This window comes from Balaenoptera borealis, assembly GCF_965194805.1.
Source record: "Balaenoptera borealis genome assembly, chromosome: 19".
Lineage (NCBI taxonomy): Eukaryota > Metazoa > Chordata > Mammalia > Artiodactyla > Balaenopteridae > Balaenoptera > Balaenoptera borealis.
In genome coordinates this window covers 60,714,713-60,734,730 of record NC_138878.1, presented here as the reverse complement: position 1 = coordinate 60,734,730, position 20,018 = coordinate 60,714,713, and the positions used below count along the sequence as shown (strand labels likewise).

The 20,018-nt window shown below is 55.1% G+C and overlaps 1 protein-coding gene across 8 annotated transcripts; it reads right to left on the bottom strand.

The window, feature by feature from the left end:
• Positions 1 to 689: 689 nt before the first annotated feature.
• CCDC9 (coiled-coil domain containing 9) lies at positions 690 to 13,360 on the bottom strand. 8 transcript variants are annotated; one of them, XM_082367077.1, is made up of 16 exons: positions 13,236 to 13,360; positions 11,506 to 11,579; positions 11,247 to 11,351; positions 9,309 to 9,410; positions 8,862 to 9,125; positions 7,307 to 7,390; positions 7,045 to 7,218; positions 6,268 to 6,449; positions 4,229 to 4,275; positions 3,981 to 4,113; positions 3,436 to 3,526; positions 2,919 to 3,348; positions 2,493 to 2,585; positions 1,822 to 1,933; positions 1,392 to 1,441; positions 690 to 827 (listed from the first exon to the last, which is right to left on the bottom strand). In XM_082367077.1, the coding sequence occupies exons 2-15, from the start codon at positions 11,506 to 11,508 to the stop codon at positions 1,429 to 1,431; spliced, it is 1,833 nt and encodes a 610-aa protein (XP_082223203.1). In that variant the 5' UTR covers positions 11,509 to 11,579; positions 13,236 to 13,360; the 3' UTR covers positions 690 to 827; positions 1,392 to 1,428. The 8 variants fall into 8 exon arrangements, with proteins under 8 accessions (XP_082223203.1, XP_082223200.1, XP_082223201.1 ...); XM_082367074.1 differs by having other exon boundaries at positions 1,842 to 1,933; XM_082367075.1 differs by lacking the exon at positions 13,236 to 13,360 and adding an exon at positions 12,228 to 12,375 and having other exon boundaries at positions 1,842 to 1,933.
• Positions 13,361 to 20,018: the final 6,658 nt, after the last annotated feature.

Below are 20,018 nucleotides of genomic sequence, written 5' to 3'. Positions count from 1 at the left end.
CCGCCCCCACCTGGCTCCGGGCCCGCCCCAAGCACGCAGTATCTCGATTTTTCTCAAACGCAGGTCCCGACACCCGCCAGGCTGGCCAGGCAGAGGTTATACCCACCCCGGCGCTTCGCTCCGCTCTCCCTTTTCTGCCTCCTCCCTGCGCCCTAACCCCGTCCCCTTTCGGAACTCAGACTCCTTCCAGGCATCTAGCTCCGCCACTCCCTTGCCAAGCTCAGGCCTTTTAAGTCCCGCCCTTCCTTAGCCGCAGTCCCGCCCCAGTTGTAATTTGCGTTTCTCCAAGCTAAACTTTACTCCGACATTCGATCCCACCCTTTTCTCCCTCTACCCTCACCCATCTTCGGTCCAGGCTCCACCTCTTTTCTCCACTAGTTCGAGCACCCCATTCTAAACCACGCCCTCCGCCGCTGGCTGCGCCCCACACCGGCATAAGGGATTCCCATCTAAACCTGCTCTTGTGGTTCCATCCCACATGCTAACATCCTCCGTCCCATGGTTTAACTCCGTACACCAGAATTCTGGCCCCACCCAGACACCCTAACCACGCCCTCAGGGGACGTGCCTCCTTCTCCATACTTTGCGTCCTGAGGTCTAAGCTCACACCCCGAAGCTCCAGATCCGCCCCACACACCAGTCATGCCCCCTCCCCATCTCCTCCCGACCACCCTCAATATCTCCCTCTCTAAAACCATGGAGTGGGCTCCGGGGAGGAGAGAGCACAGCCCGGAGATCCAGACTAAGCCCCTCCTGCCTCCCCCTCCCCATCAAGGCGGGGAAGCTTCAGTCCCCTCCCAGCAGCGTCTTCAGGAATTCGGGGAGGCCTGTGGGAGGGTGGGAGGGAAGACGTATCAGGGGGTGTGGAAGAAGAAAGACCCCCTTCCTCCCCCCTCTTCCGCCACGGAAAAGCCCGCCAAGCACAGCAACCCAGCCTGCGCCCGCCAGCAACACAGTTCAAAAGTTAGCGGAAGCACTGCGTTTAATAGAGACCGGGCTGGCGGCCGAGGAAATCAAGTCCTTCAGGAGTCACCGGCTATTCGCCATGCCCCAGATGTAAGCTCCTGGAGGCGGAAAACGGCCCGGGAACTGGCACCTAGACCCCCATGGCCTCCATAAGGCGTTAACTCGGGGGCGTCTCAGCCACCCCGGTGCCACAGCGCCCCCCATTTGTGAAACTGGACTACTGCCCTGGCCCAACCCGGTTCACTATCCCTGGCTCCTCCCCCCCTTACATTTAACCCTCTCCTGCCTGGAGTGTGGCGGAAGCAGAGGACAGAGGAGCGAGGCGGCAGGAGGTTAGTGCAGAGCGCGGAGGCCACTGTCGGCGGGCGCGGTCAGCGGGCGGCCCCCGGTGGCGAAGCGGCCGCCACCACTTTGCAGAAACGCACCCTCTGGAAGTCGGTGATCTCCGCCGTCTCCTGGCCCTCAGGGTCCGCCTCTGGAAAGAGAAGGGGTGGTCACTGGAGGGCAACAGTAACCCCTGCCCCCCTACCGCCGGACCGGGACGCTCTAGCCCCGCCCCTCTGCCCCACTGAGCCTGGCTGCCGCCCACCCCGCGTTAAGCGGTTTACGAGTCTCGGACTCCTTTAATCCTCGGAGCGGACCCACGCAGCAACACCCATCCCAGCAGTACCCTGTTTACAATCGAATACATAATCTGATATAACGAGATCGCAGTCACGTGACCCAAAGACAAAGCGCTTGGGCACCCCGGCCTCAGCCACCACCATAAACTCCGTCCTCTCCGATCGCGGCCCCAGCCCACCCCATCCCACGGGCCTAAGCCAACCTCTATCGCGCCTGCCCTACAGGACCTACCCTTCACTTCCCTTGCCCACCTTCTGAGTCCTAACCAGACCTTCCTTGGCTCTGCCCCGAAATCCTAATCCCACTCCTGGGGGAGGTCCGTGGTTCACAACCCGGCTTCCACCTGCTGGAGGTGGAGACAGGGTTGGCCTCTTGCTCCAGGTCCGCTGGCCCCAACATTCTATTTTACCCCAATTTTTTTACCCCACTATTTTACGTATTTCTAATTTACCCCAATTTACTAATTTACACCTCGAAACTCTAATCCCGCCCACAGCTAAATCCATTACTCTGCCCCTCCCCATTCTTATTTTTGACCTAAATTTCTAATCCTGCCCTTAGCTCCTCCCCCTGAACCTAGCCCACCCCCTTATTTTTAGATTACTTTCCAGAACCCCTGGGATAGGTCTCTAAATCCTAATCCCATCCTGGTTCCACTTCCTCACCCCCAAACCCCATACACTCTATTCCTAGCGGCTCGGCCCCGGGGGGAAGTCCTTCCTTTAGCCCCACCCCCTTCACGCCCACCCTTTCCCAGCAGCGTAACCCCACCCCCCGTCCAGCTGTTCGCCCACACCAATGGTGGAGACCCACTCCACCCCGTTCTGCTCCCCCGAAACCCTCTTCCCCTCAACCCAAGAGGAAGCAGAAGGAAGAAGGCCACCGCGCAGCCGCTCCCCCACCTGGAGCTGCCTCAGACCCCTCCTCTTCAGCTTTCTGGATTCTTGGGAGGCTGGGCCCACTCTTCAAGGAGGCAGGGGCTGGCTGGTCACCTCCTGGAGGAGGAGGAGGCCCAGTCAAGCCCCTTCCCCTCCAAGTATCCCCCCACCCAAGACAGAAGGCCCTGGGGGAGAGGGGGGTTCAAGGACACACGTGGGGAGGGTCACTGGAGAAAGTGAACTCTTTATTGGGGAGGACACTCTGAATGGTTCACAGCAGAGCAGGATCTGGGGGTGGGCATTCCGGAGACAGGCACGGCCCATCCTCCCTAGCCACCAGGGTGGTGGGACACACGGGGTCCTGGGGCTCAGGCTGAGGGTCCCCCATGCACCCCTCAAGCACACACACAAGCAGCCAGCTTCATGCATTTCCGAAAGGCCAGGCCTCACCCGGAGAGAGGGCGTCAGCCGGATGGGCGGTCCGGGGAGAATTCAGCTCCATCTCTTCTCCCCAGTCGGACACAGGCTGGTGGCCCCCGGTGGGCGAGAAGGGGCTGGAAGGCGTGGCAGGGGCCTGGGGGAGCGGCAGAGGCTCCTCCGGCCTAGCGGGCTCTTCGTCGCCACGTTCCCCGGTGGGGCTCCCGGTGGGGCTCCCGGTGGGGCTCCCGCTGGGCTCAGCCTCGTGGGGTCGGTGGTCTCGGGCAGGTTCTTCTCCCTCCTCGTCAGCCTCTTCTTCTTCCTCGATCTCCTCCTCCTCCGCATCCTCACTCATGTCTTCCCACTCCTCGCCCTCCCCATCCTCACCCTCGCCCTCCCCGCCCTCGCCCTCCTCACCCTCGTCCTCGGGAGGCCGATGGGCAGGGGCCGGGCTCTCGGGAAGCTGTGAAGAACACAAGGCAGGTCGGGGAAAGGGTGTGGGCCCTGGGCACCCTCACATCACCTGCCCAGAGATGACACGCCGCCCTACCTGCGTGGGCGCCTCCTCAGGGGTAGCGGGCTGTGTGGGCTCAGGGGCTGCGGACACTGCCTCCTGCGTCTCCCAGCGGTCATCGTGGTCACTGGAGGGAACAGAGGAACGGGGTGAAGCCCAGGTGGAAAGAGGAAGGGCTTCCCACCCCCAGCTCCCCCCCCAGAGACAGAGCTGCAACATTCAGCTGGGTGGGGGGAGCAGGCTGCGGGATTTCCAGACCGGGAGCTGGCACGCTGGAGCACCCAGGAGGAGGAAATGGTGGGCACGTCCGTCAGGGACGGACAGATGGAGGAGGGCCAAGTGGCAGAAGAGGACCCAGATGGGAGGGGAGGAGGGGACAGATGAGGGCAAAGTGGAGAGCCAGGCCCCAACACCCCCAAAACCAAGTTCCTGACCCACAGGGAGACGAGTGCCCGAGGCAGGCAGGGCCAAGACAGGACAGATAGATGTACCCTCCCACACACAAGCCAGAGAACGGCCAGGGGTAGAGCCACACAGCCCCGCTGGGGTTGTGCACGTGCCAGGGGAAGGGGTGCCCCCACCTGTAGGCACGGGGAGCTGCCTTGGCCTGGGGTCGGCCACTCTTCCTCTTTCTGCGGCTGACCTCAGTTTTGTGCTGGGACAGGAACTCCCTGAAAGTGGGGGGCTTGGGAGGCCGGGCCCAGGCCTGGTCATCTGCAACAAAACCCAGGGGGAGTTGGGGGTGGAGGGCACGGCACAAACCACCCCCACCCCTCCCCCGGCCCCGGCCCAGCCAGCTGCCTCACCCCACCCAAGGACTCCCACTCACCGTAGCAGTGGGATGGTTCCAGGGCCACAGCTGGGCCATCCTTGAACCTGGGGAAAGAGAAAGGGGGTGAGCAGGCAGCTGGGGGCACAGGGAGAACAAGAAGGGGGAAGAGATTGGGGGGAGAGATGGGGGCCAGGGTCAGAAATCAAGATCATAGAAGGCAAGGTGGTCAACCAGAAGCGGGCAGAGGTGAGGAGTGTCACTGACTAAAAGGAGGACAGGATCAGGTGAAGGACAAGGGGCAAATTTGATATCATAGTGACAAATACAGAAGAAAAAATTCAGTATTTGACAGCCTGCCCGCCCGTGAACAAAAATTTGGAAAGTACATGATCCCCAGCTCCCTGTCCAGCCTCATTTCCTATCACTCTCACCTCCCCAGCTAAGCAAGTTCTCCTACCACATGGAGCTCCTGCCTCAGGGCCTTTGCTCTTCCTCAGATCTCTAAGTGACCCACTCCCTAACCTCCTTCAGCCCTCAGTTTGGAGGCTTTCCTAAACTTCCTAATCACATATTATTACATATATTATCTAAGTCCAAAACAGTAGCCTCCAACCTTCTCCATACTCTGCTTCATTATTCTTCAGCGTCTGACATGAGCTCTATTCATTGCCCATCTTTCCCACTGGACTCTAAGTTCCATGAAGACAGAAGCATTTTCCTCACAGAAAAATATATCCCCATCACCTAGAACCTTCCATGACACATAGGAAGGACTCAATAAACGTTTGCTCATGAAATCACTGCACATGTGCAGTAGTGAGACTTGCTGCTGGCTGCTTTGAGGACATAAGAGAAAAACAATTACTTCCTCAGTCTTAACCCTGAGAACATCTCCCCAAAAGCCCCACCTGTCTACACCTTAGAAAGATCAGCTACAATATCTGTGCAAAACATTTCTCACGCTGGCACAGGCTTAGCTCACAACCCAAAAATAAATGCTCCGACCGCCAGGCACACAGACAAGATCCTCTTTCTTTAGCCAGCGCCATGGCAGAGGATAGAGGATGATGTAAAAACTACAGCTGTCCGGCTTCCCTGGTGGCGCAGTGGTTGAGAATCTGCCTGCCAATGCAGGGGACACGGGTTTGAGCCCTGGTCTGGGAAGATCCCACGTGCCGCGGAGCGACTAGGCCCGTGAGCCACAACTACTGAGCCTGCGCGTCTGGAGCCTGTGCTCCGCAACAAGAGAGGCCGCGACAGTGAGAGGCCCGCACACCGTGATGAAGAGTGGCCCCCACTTGCCGCAACTAGAGAAAGCCCTCGCACAGAAACGAAGACCCAACACAGCCATAAATAAATAAATAAATAAATAAATAAATAAAATTAAAAAAAAAAAAACTACAGCTGTCGACCTTAAAACTGCCGCTGGGCAGCTCTTCCAGAACCTCTCTGTCTTCGCTATGGAAGTCAGTGCTCCTGTGGATGATGCCTTTGCTTTAAGTTTGACTAACGGGATGTTTCCTGGGACCCGAAAGGGGACAGAGTCAGACCTGAGGATAATAATGCCACCAGGATAAGGGGTTTGGGTTGGTGGGGGACAAGTCAGAGGGATGAAGGGAGGATGCAGAGGTGTTATCACTATAAGTAATTCTTCATGCCCTCCCTGCGTGAGAAGTCCCATCTGTGTCCTTGGCCATGTAGCCACAGCAGTACCACCCACTAGAGTGGGCAGAGTTTAAGTTCCTGCCACAGCAATGCAAGGTCTGCTGGCTAACAGAATAGGGAAGTGTGTCCACTCTCCCTCCTGCACATCTGCCAGTGCCACGGCCAGCACGTCCCCAGGGAGCCCGAAGGGAAGGCACACCCAGGTAGACCCACAGCTTCAAATCCAGCCTGGATCAGCCCAACCCAGGAGACCTGTGAACACGTGAGAAAGAAATGCTTTCATGTGTCCCTGAGATTTGGTGGTGGTTACGCAGCATCACCTAGCAACTGCTAACTGATACACAGGGTGAGAAACCAGAGACAGGCAAAGGAGTCAGAAGTCAGGGCCAAGGTCGAGGAGCCAAAGAGGGGCAGGCAGGGCGGAGACTCACATGCCATCAGTCTTCTCAGCATCCCACTCCCTCCGCCACTGGCCGGTGGGCTTGCGGTGCCGCTGCAGCCGCTCCTGGTCGATCTTCTCCCGCTCCTGCTTCCAGCGCAGGTACTCAGACCGCTCTCGGCCCGTCATGGAGAGCGTCATGTCCCCAGCGCCACCCAGGCCGGCCCGGCGGCCCTGCCCCCAGCAGACAGGCAGTCAGGGCCCAGCGACAACCCTCCCCCGCCACACCCCCTCCCCCAGGCCCTCTAAGCTAGCGGGGAGGGGGTAGAGCCACCGGCTCAAGGTCACACATGGAGAAGATCAAAGCCACATCTGCCCACGTGGCACCTCCTCAGAGAGGCCATCCCAGATCTCTGTCTCTTAGTAGTATCCCTCTCTCCTCTGTCCCCTGACCCGGCTGGGCTGGAGTTTTCTTCTCAACACTTGCCATTACCTGACATCTTATTACATGGTCACTGATTTAGCCCCAGCACCCAAAACAGTGCCTGGCCCCGGCAGGGGCCCAGTAAATATCACTAACGTTAGTAATGAGAAAACATCGCCAAAACACACCAGAAAGCTTCGGAAGGAAAGCAGTGTGGTGCTGGCTCAAGAGCCGACAATCACTTGGGGGGGCGAAGCCTGAGTGCAGGGCTGCCGCCTCTCCCGCTCTGTGCCCCGTGCGGCCGCACCCGGCCCTCCACACACACCCCACCCCCGAACCCAGAGACTGACTGCCGGACGGAATGTCAATGTCGTGGCCCCGGGCGCCCCGGCTGCCGGCACTCACCTGCCGGTCCTGCTCGAGGCCACAACGCACCCGCTCGAAGTCGGGGCCCCCCCAGTTGCGCCCGTGCCGACGGCTGCCTTCCCGACGGTCCCGCTCAGGCTCCTCCAGGGGCCTGCTGCGTCGCCGGGGGTCGTCCAGGAAGTTCCGCACTGGGTTGGGCTCCAGCACGCCTTCCTGCGGGTACACGGAGGTGGGGGGTGTTGGCGGGCTCCCGGGGCCAGGCGGCTCCGCCCCACCGCCAGGGGGCGCCCGAGGCACTGACCCGCTGGTTGCGCTCATACTCTGCAATCTTCTCCATCTCTTCGTTCATCTTCTCAATGTTCTGCTTGCGCCGCTCCTCCCACTCCTTGTTGGGGGTGGGGGGGGGGGTGGGGGGGGGGGACAAAGAGAGAGACACGGCGTCAGAAAGAACCACTCAACCCGAGCGTCTGTCACCTTCTGAGGCTCTCAGGCCTGCGTGCGTGGCAGCCCCTGGCTGGCAGCTGGGCATTGGCTCTCAGTGTGTCCCCGCTCAACCGATAAGGGGGCTCAACGTACCTCGACTGTTTGTGCAAATACAACGTGTGCTGACCGCCTGCTTTCCTTCTGGGGTCTGGAATTTGGGCGTGTACTAGGCAGAGAGCACCTACATGACCAGCCCCGGATAAAAAGCCTGGGCACTAGGTCCCTAATGAGTCCCCAGTAGATGACCTTTGACATGTATTGTCAATGCCGGAGGAATTAAGTGCAGCCCGTGTGGCTCCACTGGGCGAGGACTCTTGGAAGCTGGCACCTGGTATCCTCCAGACTTCAGCCCATGGGCCCTTCTTTCCCCTTGCTGATTTTGCTTTGTATTCTTTCCCTGTAGTAAATCTTAGCTGTGAATCTTTCTAGCAAAACCCCGAACCTGGGAGAGTGGTGGGAACCCCAGCACACTATGGCTGGCACGGTAACAATGCCACAGCAATAACTCGGCACATGGCCAGGTGACCCCCACAATCCATTCTCCTCTCCTTCCAAGGTAACAGAATTTTAGATGAGCACGTGGCATTTCCAGGACTCAGCATACAAGAAAGAAATGAACTTCCATTTGATTGAAGCCATGGCATTTTGGGGTCTTTCTGTTACAACAGCTTAGCACCTACATATAATAACCATCCTTAAATAACACTCACTGAGCACTTACTCTGAGGGTTTCAATGTCTGATGTCGCATGATGCTTACAATAACCTTTAAACCTGATTTTCATTCCCGTTTAAGAGTGATAACCAGGAAGTTCCCAGAGGGGAAGTGAGCTGCCCAAGGACAGGGAACTAACAGAAGAAGGCTGACCCCTAAGCCACCATGCCAGACAGCCTCCCACTCTGCTAACCTGCGTGGTGGGGCACTGGGAGCAGTTACAGTAAGAACATCACTGTTTCCCACCAACAACTCCGGGGAGTGACACAGAGAGAGCACGTGCGTACGCACACATACAAGAGAAAGCGTGCGCGCATGCGCTGCTGGACAGAGCCCGCCAGACAGCATCAGAAAGAGAAAAACGAGAGACGGGCAAGGGAAGGCAGGTGGGCAAGCACACAGCAGACAGAGAGCAAAACAGGAGAGATAGAAAGAGACGGGGAGAGTACCTACAAGCACTGGTCTGGAGGAGGGAGGGAAGGAGGGAGGGAGGGAGGGAGAGAGAGAGGGAAGAAATGAAAAAGAGCTGAAGAGAGAGGCCAAAAAAGAAACAGAGGAAGATGGATGAAGGAGACAATCCGTTTGAGAGCAGGAACAGAGAGAGAAACGGGACCACGTGGAGCCTCGCCAGAGGACTCCAGCCCCTGCTCGGCTCCTACCTTGGATTTGCGGTCGGCAGTTGAGGCATCTCCATTTCCAGAGAGATGAGGGGACCCCCTGCCCCGACCCCTCCGGCCGCGGCCCCCAGCTCCTCCTCGAGGCTGCTCCCCGGGACTGTCTTCCCAGCTGCGGGATGCCCGGCCCATGCCTGCCCGGCCCATGCCTGCCCGGCCTCCATGCTGAGGGGGGATCCGGCCTCCCTTGCTGGCCCCTGGGGGCCGAGGGGTCCCAGGAGACCTCCGGGAGGGACCCAGGTTCTTCTCCTGGAAAGGGGGGAGGGGGGGAAAGTACAGTCACTGGGGCAGGGAGATGGGGACATCCCAGGCCCAGAGGGCAGCTGCCAGGATCAAGGCTCCCACAGGTCTGGGGCAGCTGGGAAGGCCTTTAGTTCTCAACCCTTGCCCCCGCCCTGTACTCACGAGTCCCCATCCCGGCGTGGAGCTCACCATTTCCAGTGCCACATTCTCCTTCTCCACTGAGCGGCCCTTCCGGGGAGCTGTCACCGCTACTCCCTCGAGTTCAGCTTTTTTACGGTCCTCCTCGATCTCCTAGGAGCAAACAACAGAGACAGGGAGTGTCAGGGGTCCTCTGAACCAGCTGGATTCCCACAGCCCCCTGAACTCCTCCCACGTCTGCCCCAGCCCAGACCTCTCTCTGGAGCTCTAGACAAGAAAGCTGGTCACTTCAGCACCTTCCCTCAAACTCTGCCAGGCTGTTCCCCTGCTCAGAACCCTCCTGTGTGCCCGTCTCTGAGCCAGAGCCAAAGGCTTCCCCACAGCCGACGGGGCCCTACAGGGTCTGGTCTCGTTACCACCATGAACTCTCCTCCCACTCTCTCCCCTCACTCACTCTGACCTCACTGTTCCTGGAACCTACCAGGCTCAAACCTGCCTCAGGGCCTTTTTCACCCGCTGTTCCCTCCGACGGGAACACTCTTCCCCCAGAGATCCTCCAGTCCCTCACCTCCTTCAGGTCTCTGCTCAAAAGTCCCCTTCTCAGAGTGAGAGGCCCGCGCACTGCGATGAAGAGTGGCCCCTGCTTGCCACAACTAGAGAAAGCCCTCGCACAAAAAACGAAGAGCCAACACGCCAAAAATAAATAAATAAATAAACAGAATACCATGGCCAAAAATTAGTAAAAATAAAAAAAATAAAAATAATAAAAAAAAAGAAAGTCCCCTTCTCAGGAAGGCCTTCCCTGACCAGCTCCCCTGCCATTCTCTCACCCCTCCCCCTCCCCCCGTCACTACCCCGCATTATGTGTATTTTGCTAACCGCCTGCCTCCTCCCCGAGACAGAATCTGCCCCAGGACAGGGATATCTGTCTGTTTTGTTCACTGATGTATACCCCGAGCCTAGAACACTGCCTGGCACACAACAGAGGCTCAGTATGTTTTTGTTTTTGTTTTAAATGAACAAACGTATGAAGAATGAATAAATGAAACCCACTCTTCATCCCATCTCAGGGACAGCCCCACCACCTACTCTGTCACCTGTGATAGGGACCTGGGCCTTGTCCTGGACCCTCTCTCCTCTCTAACCCCACCACGGCCCGTCAGTCACTGAGTCCCTCCCAAGAGCCCTGTCCCAGGCCGGGCACCTCTTCTCCACATCCCCCACCGAAGTCCCTGCCCCAGCTTCCTCCCTGTCTCCAGTATCCCCTCCTCCCACCCACCACCACACAGCAGCCAGAGGGGTCTTCCTAAAAAGCTATTCTGACCTGGCCCCACTCCCCCTCAAAGCCCTCCAGGGATCTGCAGTGTCCTTAGGAAAAAGTCCAAACTCTTAGCCTGGTGGTATTCTGGGCCCTGCATGGCCTGGCCCCAGCTGATCACTCCAGGTCAATATCCCCCAACTGACCCTCCAACTTTAAGCTCCAAGTTTTTGCACAAACTGTTCCCTCTGTGTTAAACGTGTTATGCTTTCCTTTTTGACTGGCTAACGATCTACTTACCTTTTAGGTCTCAGAATCCCCTCCTCCAGGAAGCCCCCTTAGTATCCCCTGGGCTGGGTGAAGAGCCCCCTCTGGGCTCCCACAGAACCCTGAACTCCTCCATCCCAGCCTTGCCCACTCTGGGTCATCACTGACTGAAGCCACAGCTGGATCCCTACTGGCCTGTGAGGCCCGGGGCCCAGGGCCATCTCCATCACTGCTGCTTCCCCAGCACCACTCAGCAGTGGGCCTGGTGCAGTGAAGACACTGGAGAATACTTGTGAACGAATGAATGAATGATGGAATGAAAGAAGGAATCTCAGGCTAAGGCCTTTGGCTTTTATCCCGAGAGTGATGAAAAGTCATGAAAAGGTTTTAAGGAAGGGAGAGGTGAGGGAAACTCACTGCGGGGAGGAGAGGGGATGGGGTCTCCCAGGGCGGGGCTAGGGCACCTGGTAGCGCCGGATGAGGGCCTCATTCTTCCGCCGAAGAGCCTCGATCCTCTTATCTAGCTCAGCATCCTTCTCCTCCTTCGATTTCAGATCCAGTGTGGCCGACTGAGAGGGGTAGACAGTTCAGAGACAGTAAGAAAAACCTACACCCACCCCAGTGCCATTCAATCTGGTGTCTGAGAGTCGGGAACCTGGGTCCCCTCCTCCCAAGGCCCCTGCCCCAAAGCTCAGATCCCAGAGACCCCACTTTCCTTCTCACCATTCCGCTGGCAGGGTGGGACCAGGGTCCCAGCAAACCTTCCCTGCAGAATCTGGACACAGCACTCGGGGTTCCTGAGGTCAGAGGGAACAGAAGGACTAAGGCCAGTGACTCTACCCAATCTGTCTCCTCCTCTCCCATAACGGGGGCTCCTCTAACGCACACACTGCACGCGCACCCACAAACACCTGCACTCCAGGGTAATGTTAGCCCTCACTCCCACACCTTCTTCTTGAAGTGCTAGCCCGCCCCTTACCTGGAAATGTTTAGACTCAGTCCTCTCCGGAACGCTTTGGACTCACCCATTTCCCATAAAAACAATGTAATCACACCCACCTTGGGTGGGTTCTGGTCCTGCCCCACCATTTAGGAAAACATCCCATACTGCTCCCTTCAAAACGAAAATTCTAGGTCAGTCTCCACACCTCTGTGCTGGGAGTTTAAACCCGGGCCTCTATCCCAGGAGAGCTTTAGGTAGAGCCGCTCCCCCAACCTGCACAAGAAAGTTCTAGGCCCACATCCCCGTTAACAGTCTAGACCTGCCTCTTTCCCAGGAGTTTCACAAACGTCTTATAACCCCACAGTCAAAACAGTTCGAACCCCACTCCTATTTGCTGCCCCTACACTCAGGAATGTTCTAGCCCCACCCCCAGCATCCTAAGAAACGTGCCGCTGCCTCCCCGCACTCCCACAAAGATTCCGCCAACAGGCCCGATACCCACTGGAGAGACTTCCTGGGTCTGGCTTGACCTCCCAGCGGATAGCGTACCCGCCCGAGCGCGGACAGAACTTCCCCGCCCGCCCGCGGCTTTCTAGGTAAAAGCTCGTCTCCAACCGGTAGAGAACGCCACGGGCCCGCCCCGGGCCAGGACAAACTTTCTGGCCCCGCCTTTCCCGCCAAACCTATGGCCCCGCCCACATGCTCGCGTCATTAATCCCCCCACCCCCGGCTTCCAACTTTCCCAGCCAACCCTCTGGCCCCGCCCTCTAGATCCCCAGGCAACAGCCTAAACCCGCCCCCTCCTTCTCACGTTATTACACCGGCCCCGCCCCCGGCTCACCAGCCAACACCCTGGCCCCGCCTCCGATTTGTCCTTCCAACTTTCTGGTCACGCCCCCTGGCTCCGCCCCCGCCTAGTCGAGTCAAAATCTGGCCCCGCCCCCCGGCGCCCCTAGGTTCTGGCTCAGCGGCTAGCTTCTCCACCACACTCTGGCCGCGCCCCGGGCTCCCACAAAACTTTCTGGCTCCACCCCCAGCATTCTCTGCCAGCACTCTGGCCCAGACCCCAGCTCCCCGGCATCTTTTTTGGCCCCGCCCCCACCCTCGGGTCAGCCCCTGACTTCAAGGACCCACTTCCAGGGCAGGCAAAACTTTCTGGCCCCACCCCCAGAGTTTTCGACCAGAGTCCCGGCCCCGCCCCTAGCTCTCCGGGTAACGGCCCCGCTCCTAGCCCGAGCACTACTTTTCGGCCCCGCCCCCAGCTGCCCACCCACGCTCCAGACTCACCCTCAGCCCGGCCTACCCCGGCCCTGCCCACCCACCGACGTCCCGCCCCTCCAGTACCCCTCCAACTTCCCATGTGGGCGTCCAGTCTCCGCCCCCCGCAGAGTACTCTGACCCCGCCCCCGCGGGCCGCTCGCTACCCCGCCCGTGCCCGCACCCGCCCCTGTACGTGGGGCGTCAGACCCCGCCCTCTCCGGGCGCGCTCCCGGCCCCCTCCCCCGGTCACCTGTCCCGGAGACCCCGCGGCGTCCGCGACTCCGACTCCGTCGGCCTCCGCGTCCGCAGCTCCCGGGCCGCGCGCGTCACTTCCCTCCCGCACCACGTGAAGAGGCGCACTAAAGCGGGTCATTTCCGGTCCTGCTGGCCGTTTCCGGGAGCCTTAAAGGCGCCGCGCCCACTCGGGTGAAGGAGGGAGTGGGTTGAGGCGGTCCGCAAGGGTGTTCAAGGGTGTTCTGGAAGCTTGTGTTACTGCTTTATGCCTGAATTACCTTCTTCCACGGAAAGGAGACACCATCCTCTCTCTCTGGCCTCTATCTGCTTCTCCTCTTTTCTGGTTCCAATAAATAGATGCCAGGCACTGGGCAATGACTCCTGGAAGCCTGACCTGCCAGCTTGTGCTGGGGGTGGATGGGGGGGATCCCCCACCCTCCTGCCAGTGAAACCTTACAGTTAGTTGTGGGAGCTTAAAATTTTCAACGGAAAGAATCGTTTCTTCATCCTCTAAATCAGCGTTGAGTGACAGGCTGTGTGCTGGGGTGGGGGGTGAAGCGTGTTAAGGTGACGAACAAGGCAGACCCTATCCCTGTCCTCATGAGGGAAGGCACAAGTACACGTGAAATAACAGAAAACAGAAATGTGGGCGATGTCTTGCAAGAAGGACTGGAGGAGAGGCTGAGGGTGAGAGGGGGTTACTGTCCAGGCAGAGGGCACACAGCCTGTGCAAAGGCCCTGTGGTGAGTGAGCTTGGTGCCTTCTAGGAACTGGAAGATGCTCAGAGAAGGACCTGCTGAATTTGGCTACAGAGTCCAGAGGGTTACGTGCATTAAACAAAACTTAGACATGATTAACCTATTTTTACAAGTGATGCTAAATGTTATGGAACACCCTTACAGGAGGTGATGACAGTTATAAGTGGGCGGACCAGATTCCCTGAGGTTGCTGATAATTTTATTTTGTGATTTAAAGCATGGAAAGGGGAAGTACCTTGCCCCTCATGTGGTTACGGTTAACAGCATTTCAGAGACTTTCTCTACACATACAACTTAATTCTCTTGAAATTCCCCAGGAATTCCCTGGCAGTCCAGTGGTTAGGACTTGGCACTTCCACTGCTGGGGCCCAGGTTCAATCCCTGGTCAGGGAACTAAGATCCCACAAGCCATGTGGTGCGGCCACAAAAATAAATAAATAAGTAAATAAGTAAATAAGTAAATAAATAAATATAAAATTCCCCAAATACCTGCCAAATTCAGGACACCCTTGCTTCAGCTCTTTATTCAAATGTCACTTCCACTTCGGGGCCTTCCTTGAAACCACCCATTTGACAATTTCGAAATCTCTCATCCTTTCCTCTTCCAATTTTATTCCTCCATGTTACTGTTTACCCTCTAAACTACCATGTTTCACTCACTTCTCTTGTTCACTGTCTGTCTCCTCCACTATATTGTCGGTTTTATGTCCCCAGTGCCTCCAACTGTACCTTATACATAAGAAGCTCTCAAAACCTATTTGTTTCGTGAAACTTTTTTTTTTTTGGCCGCACTGCGTGGCCTGTGGGATTTTAGTTCCCCGACCAGGGATCGAGCCCAGGCCCTCGGCAGTGAGAACACAGAGCCCTAACCACTGGACCACCAGGGAATTCCCTGAGTGAATCTTTATTACTACTATTTTCTTCCTTTTTTATAAAACAAAAAGTATGTGTACTGCACTGAAATTCTATACCTTGAACTTAACAGTGGATGGTTGGCCACCTTTTAAACTGCCATGTGATGTTCTATCCCAGAGATGAGCCATAATTTGGCCCAACTGGTCTTGTGGACCTTCGAGTTGTTTCCAATTGGGGAGGTTGCTAACAATGCCGTATTGAATTTCTTTTCTAAAAAATATTTATTTATTTAGTTGCACCGGGTCTTAGTTGCAGCATGCAAGATCTTCATTGCCACGTGTGGGATCTTTAGTTATGGCATGCGGGCTCTTAGTTGTGGCATGCGAGATATAGTTCCCTGACCAAGGATTGAACTTGGGCCCCCTGCATTGGGAGCATGGAGTTTTAACCACTGGACCACCAGGGAAGTCCCCACATTGAATTTCTATAGGCACATATCTTTACAAGTATATGATCTGTCACAATGTCATGATTAACACTCTGAAGCCAGGAGACTTCCCTGGGGGCGTAGTGGTTAAGAATCCGGGGACACGGGTTCGATCCCTGGTCCGGGAAGATTTCACATGCCTCGGAGCAACTAAGCCTGTGTGCCACAACTACTGAGCCCACGTGCCGCAATTACTGAGCCCACGTGCTGCAACTACTGAAACCCCTGCGCTCTAGAGCCCGTGCTCTGCAACAAGAGAAGCCACCACAATGAGAAGCCCACACACCGCAACGAAGAGTAGCCCCCGCTCACCGCAACTAGAGAAAGCCTGCGCGCAGCAATGAAGACCCAACGTGGCCAAAAAAAAAAAAAAAGACTCTGAAGCCAGAAGTTCTGGCTTTGAATCCTGGCTCTGTCATTTACCAACTGTGTGATCTTAGGGAATACGTATCTAAAACTTCTCTGGTCTTCATCTTCTCCATCTGTAAAATAGAGATCATAACACCTGCCTACTAGTTTGTTGTTCAGAATTCAATGGATTAATCGATTAATACACATCCAGTATATTAGGCCAGAAATATTGTACGTTCTCAATAAATGGAGACCAGTCTTATGGCTTCTAAGAAGGCAGATTGCTGGATCAGAGGTTAATTCACATTTTTACTTTCCAGCAAAAATGAACAGAGGCGGGCCCAGGATACACAGAGCCTGAAGTTTATACCAAGTTGGAAACCCCCTTGAAGAAAAAGAGTAGGGAATTCGCTGGCGGTCCAGTGGTTAGGGCTTGGCACTTTCACTGCTGGGCCTTGTTTCGATCCCTGGTCGGGGAACTAAGATTCCGCAAGCCGCGGGTGGTGCAGCCGGGGGGGGGGGGGGGGGGGGGGGAAGAGTACAAGATTGCAAGGGCACCTCGCAGGGTGTTGGACGAAGCCATGGAAATGAGGGGCCCAGAGGCTTACACTTCCTCGGTTTTGCAGGAAAGCCACCTCTGATGGCAGCTCAGGAAAGACGGTGTGCCCACTTCCACTTCCCCAGGCAGGACAGGAGTGCGTGCTCCCCCGCAGCCTCGCTGACATTGCGTTTCTCATTCTTTGATCTTTGCCAATATGATGGCCAAAGGGTGTGTCTCAAGTGTAGTTTGAGTTGCTGCTCTCTGATTAAAAAGTGAAACTGAACACTTTTCAGTGTGTCTATTGGGGATCAGAAGGTGAGATGAAGAGTGAGCTGGACCTTGAGAATCCCTCCTGGGGGCACTCAGCATTTTCACTGGAACTCTCTGAGCAACTCAGGGAGTTCCTTATCATCTCCAGTTTACAAAGGATAATGCAGAGGCCCAGCAAGGAGAACCCAAAGGTCAGCTAAGCTACCACTGATGGGGCCCCTTCCTGCAGCTCAGGCTCTAGGTGGTCCTGATCCCCTTGCCCCTCCCAGCCAGTTGAGGAGGTGATCATTCTCACTCCCATTTTATTTTTTAATTTTTAAAAATTTTTAAATGAAGTATAGTTGATTTACAATGTTGTGTTAGTTTCATGTGTACAGCAAAGTGATTCAGTTGTGTATATATATATTTTTTGGTTGTTTGTTTGTTTTTGTTTTTTAATATTTATTTATTTATTTAGGCTGCGCCAGGTCTTTAGTTGTGGCATGCAGGCTCTTAGTTGCGGCATGCATGCGGGATCTAGTTCCCTGACCAGGGATTGAACCCGGGCCCCCTGCATTGGGAGCACAGAGTCCTACCCACTGGACCACCAGGGAAGTCCCTGAAAAAGCAATTTGAAAAAGTTAGTAAACTGATTTTCCCCTCAAGCTGCCCGAGGGAGCGTGGTCCTGCCGCCACCTTGATTTTGGCCCAGTGAAATTGATTTTGCACTTCTGACTCCCAAAACAGTAAGAGAATAAACGTGTGTTGTTTGACAGCAGCAAGAGGCACTTAGAACAGTGCCAGGGACACAGGAGGTGCATTTAACTGCCACTATTATATTACTGTTACTTGAAAGACCCTTGACCACATAATACCAGCTGATCGCCTGTGAACATGACATGAATGTTTGCTAACTTATTGGTTAAAGGGACACTCTTTTTTCATTTGCATCACAGTCCTAAAAGGTAAGTGCCTTTGTTTATACTCAATTTACAGAGAGAGAAAACAGGCTCAGTGAGGCTTCTCTGTGCAAGGTGTCACAGCTGCTAAGTGGCTGGGTTGATGTCCGATAACAAATGACCACAAATTGTGTGACTCACAATAGCAGAAATGTATTCTTTCGCACTTCTGGAGGCCAGAAGTCTGAAGTCAAGGTGTCAGCTGGGTTGGTTCCTTCGGGAGGCCCTGCCTCTCTCCCAGCTTCTGGAGGCTGCCGGCAATTCTTCGCATCCCTTGGCTTGTAGACGTATCTCTCCAGCCTCTGCCTCAGCCTTCGCCAGGGCTTCCTCTCTGTGACTCTGTGTCTTCTCCTTTTCTGTCTCTTATAAGGACACCTGTCACTGGATTTGGGGCCTGCCCTAATCCAGAATGATCTCAACTCGAGATCCTTACTTTCACTACATCTGCAAAGACCCTTATTCCCAGTAAGGTCACATTTTGAGGTTCTGGGTGGACATATCTTGGGGGCCACAATTCAACCACTACAGTGGCAGGGTCACAGTTTGAACCCAGGGACTTCCCTGGTGGCGCAGTAGATGAGACTCCGTGCTCCCAAAGCAGGGGGCCCATGTTTGATCCCTGGTCAAGGAACTAGATCCCACATGCATGCCACAACTAAGAGTTCGCATGCCACAACTAAGGAGCCCACCTGCCACAACTAAGAGCCAGTGCAACCAAATAAATAAATAAATATTTTAAAATAAATAAATAAAAAGTTAATTGTACTAAAAAAAATTTGAACCCAGTCCCCAGGCCTTGCCAGCCTCCACGTGGCCCAGCCCTCCATAGTGTCCCTCAGACAGAAAGTGTCCCTGACTTGCTGGTGCCCATCCCTCTGCTGACCCTTCCAGCCACATCTTTCCCTTTCTCCCCTCCTCACACTGCACGTTCTCACCCCCTAGTTCTCAACAGGGATGATTTTGCCCCCCCAGGGGACATTTGGCAATGTCTGGAGACATTTTTTTTTAATATTTTTAAAAATTTATTTATATTTTATTTATTTATTTATTTATTGGCTGCGTTGGGTCTTCATTGCTGCATGCGGGCTCTCTCTAGTTGCGGCGAGCAGGGGCTACTCTTCGTTGAGATGCGCGGGCTTCTCATTGTGGTGGCTTCTCTTGTTGCGGAGCATGGGCTCTAGGTGCGCGGGCTTCAGTAGTTGTGGCACGTGGGCTCAGTAGTTGTGGCTCGCAGGCCCAGTAGTTGTGGCACACAGGCTTAGTTGCTCTGCGGCATGTGAGATCTTCCCGGACCAGGGCTCGAACCCGTGTCCCCTGCATTGGCAGGCGGATTCTTAACCCCTGTGCCACCAGGGAAGTCCCTGGAGACATTTTTGATTGTCACAGCTAGAACCTCAAACTGTGACCTTGTTTGAACTGAGGGTCTTTGCCGATGTGGTTAAAGCAAGGATCTCGAGCTGAGATTATCTTGGATTAGGGTGGATTAGGGAAAGGGTCCTACTGGCATCTATTGGGTTGAGGCCAGGAATCTGCAGAACATCTTACAATGCCCAGAACAGCCCCCACTGCAAAGACTCATCCAGCCCCAAATGTCAACAGAGCTGACGGTGAGAAATCCTGCACTAGCCACACTGAACGATAGTTTCAGTTCCTTGAAAACAACATGCTCTCCCTCATCTGGGCCTTGGCATAAGTCGTTCCTCCTGCTTGGAACACCCTTCATAGCCTCTTCCTCTGGTTAAGTCTTCCTCATCCTTCCGGGCTCAGCTCAGATGTCACCTCCTCCAGGAAGCCCTCCTGGACCTCAGGCCAGGTCAGATGCCCCTCTAGGCTGTCTCTGGATCCCCACATCCCAGCTCTGCCCACTCAGGGTCCTCACTGTCCAGGGACAGTTCTGTATCCCCCACTGGCCTCCGAGCCCTGCGGGGGCAGGGCTGGAGTTGTCTCTGTCACTGCTGTGTCCCCAGCAGTGTCCAGCACAGGGCCACGCACACAGTAGGTCTCAATACATGTTGAATAACCAAAGCAACCTGGTTCTCATGGAGCCTTCTCAGTCTCCCAAACCAATTAGACCAACATGTCCCAATCCCAGGGGATCCCAAACGCCTTTTAGGACAAACACTATTTTCATAACACCCCTTTTCCTCTCCTGAAATGAGATGCATAGATAGTGTGTCCGACCTACATAATCATTTTTTAAAATATTTATTTATTTATTTATTTATTTATTTATTTATTTATTTGGCTGCACTGGTCTTAGTTGCAGCATGCGGGATCTTTAGTTGCGGCATGCATGTGGGATCTAGTTCCCTGACCAGGGATCAAACCCGGGCCCCCTGTATTGGGAGTGTGGAGTCTTACCCACTGGACCACCAGGGAAGTCCCTACATAATCATTTTTTTTCAAATCAATTTAATAACCTAACTGCAATATAAAGGAGAAATTAAAGGAAAGTAATTTATGTTAAATCAGTACATATGTAAAGATGCATTAGTCCAACTACACTGGAAAACATAAAGAAATAGTCAAACGCTTTCACCTACTTATAATGAGTGGGTTTGAGTATAAAAGAATTTGAAAAATCACCAGTGGAATATTG

Excerpts from the sequence above, each read along its gene's own strand:
- CCDC9 (XM_082367074.1), bottom strand. Across the intron at positions 9,126-9,308 it reads AGAATGTGGCACTGGAAATG|GAGAAGAACCTGGGTCCCTC; the intron begins GTGAGCTCCACG and ends CCCCCTTTCCAG. Across the intron at positions 4,276-6,267 it reads GCTGAGAAGACTGATGGCAT|GTTCAAGGATGGCCCAGCTG; the intron begins GTGAGTCTCCGC and ends CTCTTTCCCCAG.